Below are 20,708 nucleotides of genomic sequence, written 5' to 3'. Positions count from 1 at the left end.
GATTTACCATGTACTATATCATACAATTTTTTTTTCACAAGAGTATTAAGTTATGGTTGTCATTAGTTATACAGAAAAAAAAAATAGCTATTATTATGATTGGGTATAATTATTGAGAAATTATTAATGTATTGGAAATTTAAAAAGTTAATAATTATTATCTTAACAACAAAAATATTATAAATATTTTTTCATAAATATGGTTTTGGGTTGGTTCAGTGGGGCATGTACCAGTTGGCCCCAAAAGTACCTTTTTTTATACCGATTCCCTCCAAACTATCTAGAGCAAAATGTACCAGTTGCCCCCATATGTTAATATATACACGATTACTATATGTAGCCTGTAAAATAGGGGAGGTAAATATACAAATAATAAATAAAATTATTTATAAAAATAATGTAAAATAGTATAAAATGATAAAATCAAATTTTGATATTTCCAATTATATATGTTATGTATTTTGTAATAAATAATAAATATAATACATTATACAAATAGTATGAATAAAATTAAAATTGTATTAATAATAATAGCCTACTACTAGGTGCAAAGCCAGGATTTTACAAAAACGCGTAAATTTAGACGCGTCAAAAGCCGATTTACATAATTATTGTATCAAATTTTTTTTTTGACGAATTATGCCACATAATTATAATATTAATTTTTTTATTAACTTTTTCATATTATTTTGTTAAAAATTGCCACATAATTATAATATTATTATTTCATCGACTTTTTCATATTATTTTGTTGGTAATTATTATTAGCATGCATATGAATATTATCTATAATTTTATACAAATTATCAAATTTAATATGCCACTTATCATTATAACTATATTATTTATTATGAATTTTTTATTTCTTTCGTTTTATATTATTTTACATTATTTTATATAAATAATTATATTTATTATTTGTATATATTTACCTTCCCTATTTTACAGGCTATATATTGTAATCGTGTATAATATATTAACATGTGAAGGCAACTGGTAAATTTTGTTGAGGGCAACTGGTACACTTGGTCGAGTGCAACTGGTATATGTTAAAAATCCCGATAACAGCCGTGGGGGGCAACTGGTCAACACCCGTACAATGATATTTGTTTCTAACCGAAATTATTCGTGGAGCTTGTACCATTAAAACAAAAAAAGCGGGAAAGTTGGTATCGCTCTGCTGCACATTAGGTGGTGGGGTGGACCTCTGACTAGGGTAGGTTAGATTTGAATGCAATGATAGGTATCATTGTATACGAAAAACGATTCTAGACGGAGATGATTTGTCAGTCTAGGATATATTATATTTAAATATTGTCATATATTCTATTTTGAAACAAATATTTTATTTTTCAATTTAGACGCATTTTGCATAAGGCATGGTTAATCAATTTTTCCAAAAACATTGCATGTAGTTATCATAATTCATAATACCTTATATTATCATAGATATACATATACCTGGTTTGAGGATAAATCGTTATCATTACGCGATTTCATAAAAATTTAAAACTCAAACGCTCAAAACATTTTTCCTATAATGACGCTTCAAATTTTCTCTATAGCTACTTGTAAAAAAACTTATGTAAAACTTAGTGTTGAATTTTTCAACCTTAGATATAAATAAAAACAATTTTATGAATTTCGAACTACAAAATAATTTCCAAATATTCATGGTTTTGACGAATTTTTGTCAATATTTGAACTACAAATGCTAATAAAAATTTAATTTGAATTTCCGGTGGAATTTTTTTTGTGATAAAGATTGACAAATTTGTAAGTCATCTTGTATTAAATTTTCAAATCTAAGATTGCATGGTGAATTGCATAGTTCGCTCTCGTTATCGCTGGACAAAGGCATAGAGGCCTAAGAATGAAAACCGACGCTGTTGGTAAAGTACCTCGGCGTGACTCCAGACCAGAGCATGACACTCAGCCTCCGCCTGACCGAGAAGGCAACTAGAGCGTCACTCGGGTGTCTAAGTGTGGCAAAGACGAAGTGGGATCTCGAAAAGGGGACCTCACCACAGTGGTGCAACGCCTTTCTTATGCCCCAAGCGGTATACTCGGCTTCCGCATGGGCCAGTGAGTGCATGAACTGGAAAACCATCGTGGACGAGCTAACAGCGCTCGGCGCCTCCCGTTACTAATGATATCGGGGGCGTACAAGACCACGTCACGTTAACGCTCCAGGTAGTTGCAGGCATATCTCCGCTTAATCTAATACTGTCTCAGGTGGCTAAAAATCGAGAGCGACTGGTGGGAAAGAGCCCGGCACGTTCAGGAGATCGCCTGCTTTGGCAAATTAGGTAGGCCGTTGTTGAAAAGGGAAGGTGGAACGTGCGGCGGTCCCCGGATGGGAGGACCTCATGGAGACTTCGACCGCTCGCTCCATCGTTAAAGCCCGGAAGGCGATGCAAGTTGCCATCACGGGCCCCCCGACGGGATCGCCGAACATTTGCTATCTGAATTTGCCCGCCAGCTGACCAAGAAATAACTAAACATGGGGACGCGGAGCGAGCGTCCGCAGTGGATCGGTCGTGCGTCCCCGAGTTCACTACCGCAATTAGAGGCCTGCATGTTCCGCGCGCCGTGCATGTTCGCTTACGGCGTATTATGGCGTATTTATGAAGGATAGACTCAGTAAACAGGGAAAACTTGTTGACCCCTCTATGCTTCGCACGAAAATTATTCTGTCCGAGTGGAGAATGGATAAAACCAATCTGTGACATACCGACGGGGTAAGGTTACCGGTGAGAGACGAGAGTCAACTTATGGCCTCCGACCTCACGTTGGAGGGAATCTCCCATGAACCCTGACTTATTGCGCCTTCGGTAATGCAACGCTGCAATTCTTGATGGAAATACTGTATGATACATAAAATCGGTAAAAATCGCTTTATTTCAGAACACCTTCATTTATTCGTATCAGTTATCAATGTAAAAATGGTTACCAGTTAATTTTATGCGATTACGATTATTTTCAAAATTGTATTTAAATTTAAAATTTTCTATTTCTATTTTACGTTTAAGTATATTATATTATGGTTATACCAAGTATTTGTTGAATAAACGTTAGAATGAACTCAAGTAATGAAGTTTTAGCTGCTGTTGCTACAAGTATATAGCGACTTTTATTCAAACGACTGAAACAGAAAAACAGTTGGAAGAATGCTTGTTTCCGAAATTAAAATTATTTTAACTAAACTAATATCAGACGTCAAGACTCAAGGCAATTATTACATGATAAATACAATAAATAATAATAATAATTATGACAATGGTTAGTGATAATAACGGGCCTTATCAGTGATTTTAAGCACATATCCATCAGACAAATCGGGTTTTAGTTATGATGGAAACTACGATGTTTCGATGCAACAACGCATTCGATGCGCTGAATTTCAGAACACTATCGCTTGAAAATACGTTGCATTTTAGAACATGTTTTATCATTTCGATGGCAATACGTATCCACAGCGTTGTATTACGGAAGGCGCAATTATTTACCCACAATTAGCTCCAGCACATCTGTGGACACATACGTGTGCGTTGGAGGCTGGCACGGGGCCGTCCACGGACAAGGCACTTAAAGCTTGGGGAAGTCCATGTGTGGGGACAGAAACCCATCTAAAAACCGTACCGCTTCCAAAAGGTTGGGGTCGCGGTGTGATTAATCCGCCAAGGCGACAAGTCCTGCAGGAAAAGGGTCGTTGTTGGTATCCGAGAGAGAGCTCATTTCACGCGACATTTGGCCGTTACTGCTGGTCGTGTGCGTAAGTTGTGCCCAGACAAGCTTCGCGCCGAGCGCCGGGTGACCGCGAGCGGTACCCCGACTAGTCGGCTTTTGTGGATGGCCTCACGGGGGCTGTGGTGGTAACGTCTTAGTAGAAAGGACAACCACATTTGGCGAGTCGCTTGAAACCCAACGATCAGCCTTAAATGAGTTTCCGGGGAGCTCCTACTCGCCTTGCGCCAGGGCGCCCGGGTAAGACTTTCTTGAGTGATGAGGGTTCGTTGCGAAGGGTGGCATGTGCCTGCGAGATGATGTTAAAATGGTGAAAGCCAGCAAGATACGGCAACAGGTTTTCTCTACGTCAACAGTTGGTTATTGATTAAATATTTATATTATCTTTAATAATTTTTTATTAATTTTATTTTATAGTCTAATAGATTATTAATACTTATTAAAATATTTGACTTTCCGGTGGAAATTTTTTGTTTTTTTGATAAAGATAGACAAACTTATAAGGGATCTTTAATTAAATTTTCAAATCTTAGATTTAAAAAGAAAAATTAAATTCATATTAAATGTTTAAACAGCCAAAATTAATCAATATATTTTGAAAATTACATTATCAAATATAGAAAATGTTAATATAAACATTAAGTAAAAATGTCAAGTATTTGCTATCATTTGTTAGAGTTACATCAAAATAAGAAAATCGCTGAATGAGAATCTAGTGAAAATCCAATGTTGTTTTCCTTCAAACCCTCACAAAAACTTAATTTGACATTTTGGTGGATATTTTTTTTGTGATAAAGGTTGACAAACTTGTAAGAAATTTTGTAATAAATTCCCAAGTCTTAGATCTGAAAAGGAAGTTTTTTTAAGAATTTCTAGCTTAAAATAATTTGCTAATTCTAACGTATTTTGTCAAAATTTAAATTTTGAATGCTTATAAAAAAATTACCTTGTGACCATATATTTCTTTTATTTTTCAACTGCTATTGTAACAATATGTTAGGAGCCTTGTATTAAATTTTCAAGCTTTTCTACCCAAAAAATAAATTTTTATCGATATTAATTTAAAAAAAATGAATTATCATCGAAAATTGCATATGCCTATAATTAGTTCAACTTAAGTCGAAATTTTTTAAAAAATTGCATGGCGAATAGAATATACTTATTAAACATTCGTTGAAAATTTCATGTTTCAATGGTCATTAGTTTTAAAGTTATATCAAGAACAAAAATCGATTTCATTGAAAACTAATTGTAAGTAAAAATTCTTGTTTTTTCTTTAATTTTTAGTTATCTTAACTTTTGACCCCCCCCCCCCCCTCAACGTATTAACTAGAATCACTCTTTGATATAAAAATACTGTAGTTGAAAATCGAAGCATTTTTACTGCCCCAAAACATGATGACAGACACAAAAAAAAACACACATCTTGGTAAAATCAATACACTCCTTGCTCCGCTCAGAATCTAAAATACATAAAAATCACGGAAATTTGAAAATTATTTTGACTGACAAGTTAAAAAGAATTCACCTTTTAAAATTTAAGATTTGAAAATGTAATATAAGTTTTCTCAACATTTGCCACCTATATGAATAACAAAAAACAAATGTTCACTGAAAAGTCAAATTAAATTTTATGAGCGTTCTATAACTCGAATACAGCCACTGCTGTATAGTATTCCTACACTCCAGCCACTTTACACTTATGTGTGTCGTTCTTGTATGTATCTATATGAAGGTACGCTTTAACAAGTTATGTATTTGTGTGTGATTATATATGAAAGCAATAAATATTCTACGTATGTGTGTGATTTATGTATGAGTAAATATATGTTTATAAAAATGCATATTAAATTATAAAATAAATTACAATTTATAATAATTATATTTTATTAATTATAATAATAATAATAATAATAATTAATCCTATGATAAGGTTAAAGACTCATCTAGCTTATGCAATGCATTAAAAAAATATTACATATTATTTACTCAGATATAACATATTTACGTTATTCACGCTTTGTTGAAACTTATTTAAATCTTGTTCTTGAAACATGATTGGGTGTTTCTTCATTTAATTTGTATGATTGTTAATTAACAAGTTATAAGTTAAGTTAGAATCTGAAAACAAAAATATATTTTTAAATTTAAAAACTGCTAACTTGGTTTATAAACAATATTTAACTATAATATCATAATAATGTCATTGGTATTGTGTAATACCCCAAAACAAGGGGGCCATCAGACTTGGGGTTCAGAGGCCCGGTTATTTTAAGGAGCCGCTAAAGCGAATTTTTAATTTTTGATATTTTGCAATTTTTATTGGAATACTTATACTATATTAATTAAAATGTTATTAATCGTAAATATATATAAATATTTGTTTCTGCAAAAATACAGTGTTGTTACACTGTATAATTAAAACAATTACAATGATTTTTGTAATGTTTAAATCCATTTTGAATTTGCCATGTTCCGTGATATAATTTTTATTTTTGGAAATAAATTATAAAATATAAATAATAATGGATAGTTACTTTAATTTTTTTATATAATTTGGAAAATATCTATAATATGCTTCTCACATGGATAGCCTGATTAATTATTGTACGCATCAGAAGGTTAACCAGAATATTGTGTATCTAAATGCTCTTCAATATTATTCGATTGAATACTTGAATTGTCAGACTATTTTCGATAAAACGAATAAAATTGCATAATGATTAATTAAATTGAATATCGTTTTTAGATTATTGCTTAGTATATTATATTTTTAACCATTGTCTATCTATATTCTATATGTATATAAAAATACTGAAAGCATGATCACAGGTAACGAATTTAACACATAGTTTGAGACATTTAAGAGGTAGGCTTTTTAATGAGCTACAAAGTACGAGGGTTCAGCTAGTCATAAAACACAAATAATAATAGATAATTGATTTTTGTGAAAAAATCTATGAATCGTGAATGATAATTGATAAATAAATTGTCTAATATACTAATTAACTATATGGACTGTAAGCAATTTTAATAAAAAAGTTATTTTATAAACATTCAGCATTTTAAGAAAACGTTTTTAAATACAAAATATTGAAAGGAAATATTATTTGATTCTAATGAATTGTTATTTGTTATTTGAATTAAACTATAAATTCATTTATTATTTCAAACATTTTAAATTGCTTCATAGGAAATTATTATTTATTTAAGCAGGTTAATAATAACCATTTTGTCACAGTAAACAAAATCGTCAATATATCGTTCGATATATTCATATTATATTATATAGATGTATGATATTATATTTAGTTTGTTTATATTATAAGAACAAATAATTGTGTCTTTTGTTTTTTTGATTAAAAACACCGTATAGAGACATATATAATAATGATTATATGTGCATAGTAATACTTTAAAGTTTAATAGTTACATGTTGCAATTTGTAGTTCATGTTGAATCATACATTTTTATTTTTTTTATTATTGGTCTTGAGCCCTACAACTATGGCAATTTGCTATTGTTGGGGTTACGGTAGGGGTTAGTTTAAGTACGATTGGTACAGTATGTTAGCCTTAGCAACACGTGTATGTATGGCTAGGTTTTTGCCACTAAGAACCTGGGTGGTTAACCATCTGAGAACTAATGTCAGTGAGCGGCGCATACTCTCAATCACTACGTTGTGTAACTGATTGCAGCAACCACGTCACGAATTATGCATTAGGTATAAGTTGACAACATCGATAGAAAGATTAGGTTAAATCTATATATGTTATTTGTTCTTATAATGATGATAAAATATACATTATTGACTGTGGAATTCCCAAGACTTTTCAAGGTATTGGTGGTTGGAGGGTGTTATAAATAATAATCCATTACAATAAAATGATTTGTGATTTCCAAAGACACACATAGGGGAATTCATTATACATTAAGATTAATTTTTTTTTTCTAACCAACTTGTGTAGTGTCATTATGTGTATAAAATGTTATAATATAATATACAAATTTCAAGTACCATGAGTTCATGAATAATATTATTAAATTACAACAAAATAACTAAATCGTTATTCTTCGTTTAAATATCTAATTTTATTCAAATTTGAACTTTAATTGTCCATAAAAAAAACGGTTTTTATTTTTTGGTTAAAGTATAAAACACATAGAAGAAACCTAGATTTAAATTTTAAATCCACAAACCACCACCTATTTTTTAAAATCCGATGTTGATTTTCTTAAATTTTGCACTGCTATTAAACTTTGTTGTTACATTGATGATTTTACTTGCAAGAGAAAAGCTGTCCACTTACTTAAATCAAAAGAAGCCAATTTCCATGCCTTCCAGATCAAAGACGAAAAAGCATTCAGAGTAGTACTCCGAAATTTACATCAGTCTACTCCCCTTGACTTCATCAAAGACGAATTATCAATGCGTGGTTTTAAAATTAAGCAATTAACCAACGTTCTGCAAAATCAAACTAAAAAACCGCTCCCTCTCTTCTTCGTTGATCTCGAACCCGAATCAAATAACAATGACATATTCAATATAAACCTATTTTGCCACTCAGAAGTTAATTCAAAGAACCTTGCCCGAAAAAATAATTAACCCAATGCCATAGGTGTTAAAAATTTTGATATACGAGTCATATATACATACTTAGTACAAAGCACTATTGCAACTACCAGACCCACTGCGTAAAATGTGACGGTTCTCACTTGACAAATGAATGTCCCAAACCCAGGTTGAGCCACTTAAATGTACATTATGTGGAGGACCCCATCCAGCCAACTATCGTGGATGCCCAGCCTACAAAAGCTACCAACAGCAAAAAAATATTAACTCAAAACTAATTAATAAACCAATCCATACACAAAAACCAAATGGTACACTTTATAAAGAAAATAATGTTCAAGAGTCAATACTGGTAACGACCCTTTCTAAAATCGTTTTAATAAGACTGAGTCCTATACAAACTATGCAGATGTTTTAAAAAATACGAACCCATTGACACTCCGAAATATAATAATGATACCACCACTAACATCAATAAATACAATAATTTAACAAAACATTTTTCTCTCTTCATATCAGATCTTAAATCAGTTATCAATTCCCTAATAGCATTGCTAACTACAGTTATGAACAAAATCATCCTAAAAAATGACTAACAATCAAACAAATGTACCTTCCCCACTTACTAACTAAACTACACTCTGACTAAAATTACCCCTGTTAATTCGCCACCCAATAACACTCTTCCATTCAACTTACGACTCCTTTAAAACAAAAAAAGAAATGCAAGATCTCATGGAGAAATTCTCGTCTTCCCAGCTACAAAAAAATATTTAACCGCCTATAAAATCTTCTAAAAAAAGAACTTATCAAGTACAAAGCCGAACAATTCGAGAACTATACCAAATCATTAGAGTCCACCTCCAATTATTTATAGAGAGCCACTAAAAAACTAACTAAAATCCGAGAAATCATCCCACCTCACAAGTAACAATCTGTTAGCGTCAACCGACGAAGGAAAATCCCTTATTTTTGCCGAACGTCTAGCTAATACATTTAAGCCCACCAAGATATTTTTCCAAATCCTGAACATTTAGCTAAGTTAATGAGTTTATCTCTTCCCTCCTTCCAATGTCAAAAAATTACCTGCACGTAAAGCACCTGAACATGACAAATAAAGTTTTAAAAAACCTGTCAAAAAAATGTATCCTCTCATTAACACATATATTCAACTCAATGCTGCAGCTATCCTTATTTCACACCATCTGGAAACATGCGGTCGTAATTGTTATACAAAAAGTAGGGAAACCAAAAAACTTAGCCTCATCATATAGACCCATCAGTATCTTACTAACGCTTGACAAATTGTTTGAAAAATTGATTCTTCGTCGAATCCGACCTATAATACACGAATACCAAATTATACCTACCACCAAGTTTGGTTTTCGACCAGGACACTCCACTATACACAAAGTGCATCGACTCACTGACACTATTGCCTCTGCCTTAGAAAGAAGGAAATTTTGTGCTGGGCTCTTCCTGGATGTTGCCCAGGCTTTTAATAAATTCTGGCACGACGGACTACTATTCAACTTAAAACAAAATATGCCAGCTCAATTATACTTAATTATTAAATCTTTTTTAGAAAATCAAAGTTTCAATGTTAGACAAGGAAACTCATTCTCGCCTCGATTCAACATCACTGCAGGAGTGCCCAAAAGTAGCGATCTAGCGCCTGATTTCTATAATATTTATACTGCCGATATCCCACGAACTCCTAACACACTATTAGCCACCTTTGCCGACCACACAGCCTTATTGTCCACAAGCGATGATATTTCTATAGCTGCACACAATCTACAACATCACACTAGCCTAATCGTAGCCTAGTGTAAAAACTGGTTGATTAAAATAAACGAGAGCAAGTCAACTCAAGTTACTTCGTTTAGTTTACCCTTCACCATGGCAATTGTCCCTTAATAAAATTAAACAATGTAAACATTCCTGTAAATAACGAAACTAAATATCTCAGCATTATACTCGACAAACGCTTAACTTGGGGCCCTTATCTCAAAAACAAAACAAAAATGGCAAATAGCAGACTCCATCTTTTATTGACTTCTCCTAAAGTCCAAACTCAAATTCAAACTAAAAATATTTTTATAAAAAACCTTTATTAGACCACTATTGTCCTATGGTATTAAAATTTGGGGGCCAGCCAAACCTTTAAACATCCGCCCCATCCAGTCATTTAAAAACACAACCCTTCGTATCACCGGTGCTTCTTGGTATGTAATGAATCAATCTTTACATAACGACTTACAAATTGAAACAGTAAATATACTCTCAAAACGCCATTATAAATCCAACTACATAAAACTGCCATCGAATATTAACCCCTTAATTCAAAAAATGTCCTCAAATCTTATCCCTGATCAGCCTCCACGCAGACTGAAAAAAAACTGGAATCGGAACCTACTACTCTAAAAAAAAAAAAAAAAACATAGAACCAAACATAGAACCAAACAATCATTCCTACTGCATCTAGATAATTAAAATAATTAAAATAATTAAGAAATTGTACGAGGGGTATTATCAGTGGGTGACTTCCCCTATCATGTGGTTCACGCTATGTTCGTATTATAATTGTTATCGTAATGACTTATTGTACAAATTTATGTGTATAGATTGTATTTTTTCCTATTTTCAATAATAATAAAAAAAAAATCCTTAGATTGAAAAATTTATAAATGTTAAATTAAAAAAGTAATTTACAAATTTTCGAGATGATGAATTTTGTAAAAATTAATATCATAGAATATTATTGTTGAATCACGCTCAACTTTATTTTTTAATTTCCACTTATATTACCTACCTTATGAGAACCATTGTATCAAAAAATTGTATTCACATTTATGGAAATAAAACTGAAAATTAAAAATGTCTTAAAATTAGCCCAAACCAAGTTAAATTATTTTAAAATGGTATCATATTATGTATAAAATGATAAAATAAACATCTGGTAAGAATTTTAAGTACCCATCTATGGATTTTTCTTTAGAATTACAAATCAATACACAAAATTTATTTGGTCAAAAACTTCTTTTTTTCTTAATTTTTTTTCATCCAGACGCTTTTAATACTACCTTCTATGTAAAAAGCATTTTTACTGCCCCAAAAAGCGGTGACAGTCAAAAAATAAAAATAATCAAAACAACGCAACCATATAGCAAAATCAATACATTCATCGTTTCTTTCAGTTCAAATTAATATAGAAAAATAATAATAATAAAGCCAAAAGTTCCAACATTTATAAAAATTTACCTAACTACCTATTTCAATATAAATAATAATAATAACAATAATAAATCACTGTTTAAAAAGTAGAAAAATGAAGACCTACCTAAGCTTACTCGTAAATAATGCATTAAAAATATGTTACATATTCAAATATTTAACTCACTTGTCACATGTTTTATAAAATTGTTTACATTTTCATTTAATTTCAAAATAAATGGATTTTTCTTCAATTGTATTATTGTTACTAAACCAGTAATAACTAATATTAGAATCTGCAAACAAAAATATATTTTTAATTCTTTTATATCGCTATGTAACATACATTATTAAAAAAAAATTAAAAATCATTATAGAGTTACTGAATTGCATACTAACTGACGTAACAAGATTTAAATTTATACTGAAAATTCCAAAAGCCGTGATTTCGTTTGATTCAAAAACTAATATTTGGTTCATAAATACTTTTATCTAAAACATAAGTAAAGAACAATAATATTATAAAAATTTCAAAAGTGCTATGACTTGTGTAAGTTAATCAATAACAATCATATAATCTTTAGTAAAACTTATCGGAGTAATGACACTCACATATTAAGGAAGTATAATTTCATTTAAATAATATAATTTTATTTACTTGGATTTTTAGGTTTGGTGATAAATTTGAAATCCTTATTGATCGTAAATAAGATATCATCCTACGTTTCTGGAAATATATAATTAAACCAATTACAATGTCATCACTTGTCAATCCATTTTTAATTCGTTATGCTGTGTGATATAATAATTAGTATCTTTGGAAGTTTATTATCTAATTTAAAATAAACAATAATGCTCTAATTTTGTAAAAAAAAAGTTAAATCATTTTTTAAACAATTATAACACCCACCAACCCATATTGCTACTAATATATTTTATACTAATTTATAATCTCAATGTCATTAATCATTCATTATACTTTTAAAATAAGATATTTTTCAGGAACAGAATACTACTTCCTACAGTACCTAGTACAGTACTGCACAGTACGATTTAAGAGAGTATGGTTGACCAATGAGCTATCTTAAACCGTACTGCGGAGTAAAATTTGAATTTCATCAAAAAGACAAGTTACATGTTACATCGGTCTAGAGTTAAAAAAAAAAATGTTAGTACCAACAAATGACATATTGTTGAAATAATATTTTATTCAAAACTGAAAAACAACATTAGACACCACAACAATAAGAAAACAATAATTTTGAATATCAAAAATATTATGTTGTGTAACAATAGTCAGTGAGATAGCACGGGCCTACGATACGTTATACGTATAAGTAACTTAGGAAAATTATGCATCATTTTACACTTTATTCAGTATAATCAAGGAGCCCCGATGGCATAGGCGCACATAGGGGGTGCTTGGGGGTGCTTAGCACTCCCAGGTTTAAAATTAGCACCGCATAAACTATTTAAAATATTTATTACATAGTCATATCTTTTGAAATATTATTATATAAATCTGTTTATGTATATCAGGATATTTTGAAAATATCAACAGTTAGTTTATCAGCAGAAATGATGGTTTTAATGAATAGTCTACCAGCCAGCTTTATATATGAAGGCATGAAAAATCAATGTTATAAAAGTTCGTTTCCAAATGTCTGTAAGCTATTGGGAATAACAATTCCAATTTTTTCGTCAACGTGTGAACGCTCCTTCTCAGCTATGCGTAGATTGAAAAACTGGTTACGCACCAATATAGGCCAAGAAAGATAGAAAGATTTACCAAGCTATCTACGCTTAGCATTGAGAGAGATCTTACCAATAAAATAGAGGGGGAAATTATAATGCAAACATTTGCAATATCAAACAGAAGATTAAATTTTGTCTAACATTAATAATTAATGATTACATGTTATTATAACTTTTAATATAATATTAAAATATTTATTTTTATTTTTAAAAAACATTTATAATTATTGCAATGCAATTATTATAGTATTAGGATGGTGTAGTGGGGGGCTTCGCTCCCCACGGGTCTGTGTACTATAAATTATTTCAGCACCCCTAAATTCACACCCTATGTGCGCCTATGCCCGATGGCCAACTATTATTGATCACTTAATAATTAAAAGTACAATAATAGTCCATTAATCTGTTACGTATACATGTTCCTGTGTTTATTAAACTATGAGGCTACAAAGTACAATTAATTATAACTTAATCAATTAATAAAAATATGTAAATAGGTTGTACCAGGGGCCAGCAACCTATTAAGACGGAAAAGCCAAAAGTTATTACTCATAAGTTACGTTTGGACATTTCAGAAATGTTTTTTTCATCTCGGCAATCAGACGATCAACTTTTGGGAAATGTGTACGCACTTCTTCACACACGTTATAGAGGGCATGACCTAAGCATGTCACATGCAAAGCTTTGGAAAAGCCAAAAGTTACTACTCACAACATTCTCCAGTTTTTAAAGAGCTATACTAAAAATCTTTCCCTTTTAAATAAAAAATTCCTTTTTCATAAATTCTTCTTTCGCATACGAGTTCAAATCCGGTGATTCCGGGTATCCCACCCGGCCTATAGCTCTATGCTATCGTGCCATGCTCGTCCGTGCCCCTCCCCTCCCATCCATTATTGGCCTTGCCCCCCCCCATACATTCATTTCAAATACGTTCCCAGCCTTACCCTCCCCCATCTACATCTATTATCGCTTTCCCTTACCTCTCATGTCTATCCTACGCATACCAGACATCACCCACTACCATACCATCAGTACTCATACTGTGAGTTATCATACCCCTCCCCCCATATCCTCAACACTAAGCACACCTCGAAAATTATACTCTAAACAGTACCTCTATAAAAATATCTGAGGATACATACTAAATTAAATTGTTAATTAATAATAAATGGGTTTACTGTTTAGTGATCTTCATTTAGTAAATAAAAGTACTGGTTAGGTTTAAATACTGTAGCTCTTGTTTACAGTATTCGTATTACTATCGTTATTACTTAAGTGTTTATTACCTATCAGTAAAAATGTTTAAGTGTAATGTTTGTAATAAAGTTTTTATCATGAAGTTTAATATGCTTTGACATAACAGATCGCTATATATATATACAATTTATAAATGTTCATTCTGATCCCCCCCTACTCATCACTCATTTCAAGTGTATGTCCAAGCATGTCCAACTGTCTATCAATACCTATAATGGGTATAACATATGTATGATACCTAAACACCTATAAGCATTATAGTCTACTACACCATATCATGTATATACCCAACCATACCCCCCCCATCCATTCCAACATTCCTACCCAACCCTATCATCCTTACCTATATAATATACGAGTACACAGGGTGTCCCACGAGGATTTACCCATTTATTTCATTTTTAAATTTATTTTAATATTTTTTATTTAATTCATTCCAAAACAATTGAAGATAGCCATTTTGTAGAGTTTATTTTTCTGAAAATATTAAGATTTCAAACTTTTATTTTCATTAATTTCCTAATTTTTAATATTTTTTATAGTTTTGAAGAAATAAAATATGATTATAACTATTAGGAACACGGAAAGCATTCAGCCGGCCGTATGGGAATGCGCGTGGTGCGACGGGTCTCACCTTTGATGTTCACTGTAAAATAATTCGCAATTTTTCTCGAAACTAAAAAAAAAATAGAAATCAGGAAATTAATGAAAATAAAACGTTGAAAGGTCGATACTTTTAGAAAAATAAACTCTACAAAATTGCTATGGTCAATTTTTTTGGAAATAATTAAACGAAAAAAAGCGGGTAAGTCATGGATGTCGTTCTGCTGTACAGTAGGTTATATTGGTTATAAGTGGGTTACTGTAATGGATGGAATTAAATCTGAATCCAATGATATTATATCATTGTATACGAAAAACGATTCTGAGCGGAAACGGTTTATCTGTCTAGAATATTTTATAGATTATTAAAAATTTTCAAATCTTAGATTTAAAAAGAAAAATTTTTATGAATTTTCTAGCTTAAAATAATTTGCGAATTTTCGTAATTTTTACGTATGTTGTCAAAATTAAAATTTGAATGCTTGTAAAAAAAAATTGTGACTATGTATTTCTTGTATTTTTCAACTGCTATTGGAAAAATATATTAGGAGTCGTGTATTAAATTTTCAAATCTTAGATATAAAAGGAAAAACTTTTATGAATTTCTATCTAAGATAATTTGAACATTGCTGTAATTTTTACGTATTTACGAGTAGTCAAAATTTGAACTTTAAATGCCTAAAAAAAAAATCGTGCCTATGTATTTTTAATATTTTTCATCTTTTAATGTTACAATGTGTTAAAGCCTTGTATTAAATTTTCAAGTTTTTCTACCCAACAAATACATTTAAACATTTTTATCGATATTTATAGAAAAATAAACAAAAAAAGTTGAAAAATTAAAATGTCAGTATACAACTCAAAACATATCTAAATATTTTGAAAATTTTATCAAATATAGAAAATGTCATTTGTTTTAGAGTTACACCAAAATAAGAAAATCGCTAAATGTGAAATAACCTAACCTAACCTGTACGGATACTATCAAGTTATTGCTATTAAGTACTATTTCATATTTTCAAAGTTAGCGAGAAAAACAGTGAAAAATAATATATATATTTTTTTTTATAATAATAACGTTTTTAATAGTAATTTAATTAATTTTTGCGTATGTAACTGGATAGCTGCAACTTAAGATCAAAAGAGTCGCATGTGCATTGTGAGATGTAGGTTGCTGACCCCTAAATTATGCAATTATTTAGATATATATATATATTCTATAAATACCTTATCATGTACTCGTGCAGCAGCGATGATGACAGATAAACAAATTATGACATTTTGCACGATAAAGAGGTATGGTAGATTTTTCTTTACAAAAGTTTTAAAATTTAATTCATTATTTGTATTATCATAGGAATAATTAAGAATACCAAAATACAAAGATATCAGCAAGTTAGTATAATTGAATATAAACAATAATAACAGCATTTGTCCGTAACCCATACTGAATATTCTTAATAGGTCCGATAATTCAGCATGTAACAAACGTATGTTATCTAGTGTCATTTCTGTTATGAACTGTGATAAATCACCGGAAACGGCTAGAAATCCTGGTAGAAGATATTCCCAAGAGCCGTTTAACGTTTGGAATCTATACTCCAATTCTTGTAGGAGAAAACAAGTCAAAAAAGTTATTGCAATGTCTATGATAAAATCTAACCGAATTAAAAACTCGTTGATAAAATTCATGTTTACTTTTTGTACTGGCCATAAGTACATAAGTAAGAAAGTATATGCAAAATAATAAGTTAAAGTAAAAATTAAGATTGTATTCCAATAACTTTTCTTCGGTGAAAGCTGGCGTATCAACAAAAATTTTGGAATGGATGTTAATTTTTGATCATACTCGATAATGCCATTTATAAACCTACAAAAAGCATAATTAAATAAAAAGTGATTAGGTACTTGATTTGTTTGATGTTAAATCATCGCCATGCTGAAAAACAAAAATACATTATAATAAAATATTTATTATTTAATTTTATAGGTTTTTTTTAATAACTGTTGAATTGTGTGTGAGACGTTTTATTGATTGATGATGCATTTTGGAAAATTAAAATTTATATACATAGGTATATGGTGATTGATTAAGCATACTCGTCGTATTTTTCCTTTTAACCGTTAATTTATAAAAATTCTGATTTTATGAATTTTTAAATACACTTGAAGACCATATTTTCGAATCCTTGAGATTTTTCGTACTTCTTAATGATGATCCTGTAACACTACCTTTTTTAATTTGCTATCAAATATCTCCACACAGAATCATTTTTCACATACAAAGATTTGCTAAGATTAATTTGACCAGTTTAGCCACAAATATAAATTCATCAATAAAGTATCCCATTAATAAAATAGCATGGAAAGTTTACGATATTCTTTCCATCGAAAAATTGAAAATCGCGATTTAAAATATTGTTTGCGAAATTTTAAGATCGGCATACTATAAATATATATGGAAAAATTGTATATTTCTATACATTTTCCATTGGGTCCCAATACGTCTAATTGTGCAACAGTGATTTCTAATTTTTTCGTTCGATGAAGAAATTGAGGGATACAGTCGCTACAGCCTATTTTTTTGCCCCAGAGTAGTAAATTTGTGCCCGAAAGATAAGGTACTACTTGTCGATTTATAACCCATATGCGCCCATTTCGTATGCAACGTTTCCGTTGAGATTCTTATTATTACCTATAGATCATATTTATCTTGATAAATACTTGAATTAAGTAGATTAGTACATTATATTATAATCTATTATTTAGACAATAATTAGTACTTTAATAATTATAATTGTTTTTAATAATACAATTTAAATTTTATAAATTTTTCAACATTTTGGGTTCAAAAAAATTAGTCAATATAACAATAATACTAACATTAAATTTAAGAAGTCTAAGTTACAACACTTAATTAATTCACACTAAGTTTGATTTATTGTAGTCATAGTTCATCTCACATAAAATGATATAAAATACAATATATTATGGTTAAGTACAAATCCATGTGAATCCTTTGATAATTATACGTGAAATTATTATTATTATTTTTTTTTGGGAATTTTATATGTGTTAAATTAGATCTCATGTGCAATATATATGATCGAATTTTTAATTTATGTATGAATATGAAAGTGACCTACTTGTCCTAATTTATACCGCAATATCCTCGAAACCTAAAGTATAAAAACGTGAAGTAAAGTGAATCCCTAAGTTATTTTACAATCCATATTCATTTTTCTACTCATTACTCAGCTCCACCAAAGTTGACGAAATAAACACATCTATTGACTTTCCTTTGCCTATGCCAATGTCACCCAAACATATATCTCTTTATGAAGTCGCATATCTAATTAATAAATCACAGAAACTCAAATCTCTCGCGGTTACGATTTAATCAAGCCTGGGCAAGTTAATGATAATTTTTAACTGAGTGAAGTTGATGGAAAACATTTTAAAAAGTTCAAAGTTAACATGCATTGAGCATTATTTTATTTTTTAACTCAGTTAAGCTAAAAGTTATATGAAAATGTTTAACTAAATTATTAACTTAAGTTAAGTTAATATAATAATTATTATTTTTTAATATCTATATATATACCTATACCCAGCAATAGGGTTTAAAATAATAAAAATAATTGAACACAGCAAATAGGCAATAGCCAATAGCTTTTCTATTCATCGAATTAAATTATTAGGTATTGATGAATATAATATTATACAATATACCAAAAGCATAAAAATACATGCCCAAGCTAAGCTTTAATCACATCCGAAGTTGCAGTTCATCTCCCAAAAAAATGCTTTAATATTCCTCACTATTATATACAATTCTATGATAAGGCTCACCTACATTCCTTTATTCTGGAAATATTCAATAATATTAATGATCCATAATCCAGGCAAACCCACAGAAATGCTTCAATCGTTCAGACCAATCAGTCTCTTACTATATTTCTCGAAAATTTTCAAAAAAACTGATTTTTAAATGTACCTCTGCTGGGAGGCTTCAGCACTCTGCAGTTGTCTCTATCTATTTGTTTTTTTAGATTCTGAGCGGAGCGATGAATGTATTGATTTTACCATGATTTGTGTTTTTATTTTTAATATTTTTCTAAATAATCGAGATAAACAAACTAAAAATTAAGGGAAAAACGGGAAATTTTATGCACAATCAGTTTTCGATAAAATCGATTTTGGTTTTTGATGTAACTTTAAAAAAAATTACCATAGATACATGAAATTTTGACCGAATGTTTATATAAGTATATTCTATCCACCATGCAATTTTCAAAAGATTTCGACTTAATTTGAACTATTCATAGATATTTGCAATTTTCGATCATTATTAATTTTTTTTAAATAAAGATCGATAAAAATGTATTTGTTGGGTTGAAAAGCTTGAAAATTTATACAAGACTCTAAAAATATTGTTTTAATAGAAGTTGAAAAATAAAATAAATTTATAGTCACAATCTTTTTTATATACACATTCAAAGTTCAAATTTTGACTAAATACGTAAAAATTACGGCAATGTTCAAATTATCTTAGATAAAAATTCATACAAGTTTTTCTTTTTAAATTTAAGATTTGAAAATTTAATAAAAGGCTCCTAACACATATTTACCATAGCAGTTGAAAAATAAAATAAATGCATGGCCACAATTTTTTTTTACAAGCATTCAAAGTTTGAATTTTGACAACATACGTAAAAATCACGAATATTCATAAATTATTTTATGCTAGAAATTCATAAAAAATTTTCATTTTATATCTAAGATTTTAAAATTTAATACAAGGCTCCTAAAATATTTTTACAATAGCAGTTGAAAAATAAAAGAAATGCATATTCACAATTTATTTTACAAGCATTCAAATTTTAATTTTGACAAAATACGTAAAAATCACGAAAATTTGCAAACTATTTTAAACTAGAAATTCATATAAAATTTTCTTTTTAAATCTAAGATTTGAAAATTTTTAATAATCTATAATATATCCTAGACAGATAACCCGTCTCCGTTCAGAATCGTTTTTTGTATACAATGATACCTATATCATTGCATTCAAATTTAATCTACCCTAGTCAGAGTCCACCCCACCCCCTAATGTATAGCAGAGCGATCCCCACTAACTAACTAACTAATTCAATCTTAATATTCATGTTTTTTTTTATTGTAGTAGGTACCTTCGCTGGGAGGCTTCAACGCTCTGTTGTCTCTATCTATTTGTTTTTTTTTTATCTTTTTTATTACTATCTATTACCTCAGAGTTGGTGTTATTGTTCTTTTTTGCAACAGATTGAATAAAACTTGTAAAACAAAAAATTATTTTTTAATTTTTGTTAATTAATTGGGGAAATTATGATATATGATTATGTTTAATATATCTTACTGTATCAACCATTTTTCTGATATTCTTGATGCTATGATTGCGAACCATAATCTAAATATACGAATTTTGTAAACAAAAAAAGGAATTAAAAGTAGAGAGTACGTCAACATTAATAAAATAATCATTCGTGTGAATTCAAGACATTGATAGATTGTGTCT

General features: G+C 29.9%; 1 protein-coding gene across 1 annotated transcript in view; it reads right to left on the bottom strand.

Moving 5' to 3' along the window:
• Nucleotides 1–5,697: 5,697 nt before the first annotated feature.
• Nucleotides 5,698–20,708, bottom strand: part of LOC149058105 (uncharacterized) — a 27,388-nt gene continuing 12,377 nt past the window's right edge. Inside the window, exons 2-6 of the mRNA XM_089219524.1 lie at nt 16,379–17,021; nt 12,195–12,263; nt 11,936–12,028; nt 11,724–11,832; nt 5,698–5,868 (exon numbers count right to left, since the gene is read on the bottom strand). Coding sequence (XP_089075650.1) covers nt 5,822–5,868; nt 11,724–11,832; nt 11,936–12,028; nt 12,195–12,263; nt 16,379–16,873 — 813 coding nt within the window. The 5' untranslated portion in view covers nt 16,874–17,021 and the 3' untranslated portion in view covers nt 5,698–5,821. The remainder of the gene's footprint in view (nt 5,869–11,723; nt 11,833–11,935; nt 12,029–12,194; nt 12,264–16,378; nt 17,022–20,708) is intronic.

Source organism: Diuraphis noxia, unplaced genomic scaffold (genome assembly GCF_037042655.1).
Source record: "Diuraphis noxia isolate RWA-SAM2 unplaced genomic scaffold, SU_Dnox_SAM2 contig0002, whole genome shotgun sequence".
Taxonomy (NCBI): domain Eukaryota; kingdom Metazoa; phylum Arthropoda; class Insecta; order Hemiptera; family Aphididae; genus Diuraphis; species Diuraphis noxia.
This window is presented reverse-complemented; position numbering and strand designations above follow the sequence as displayed.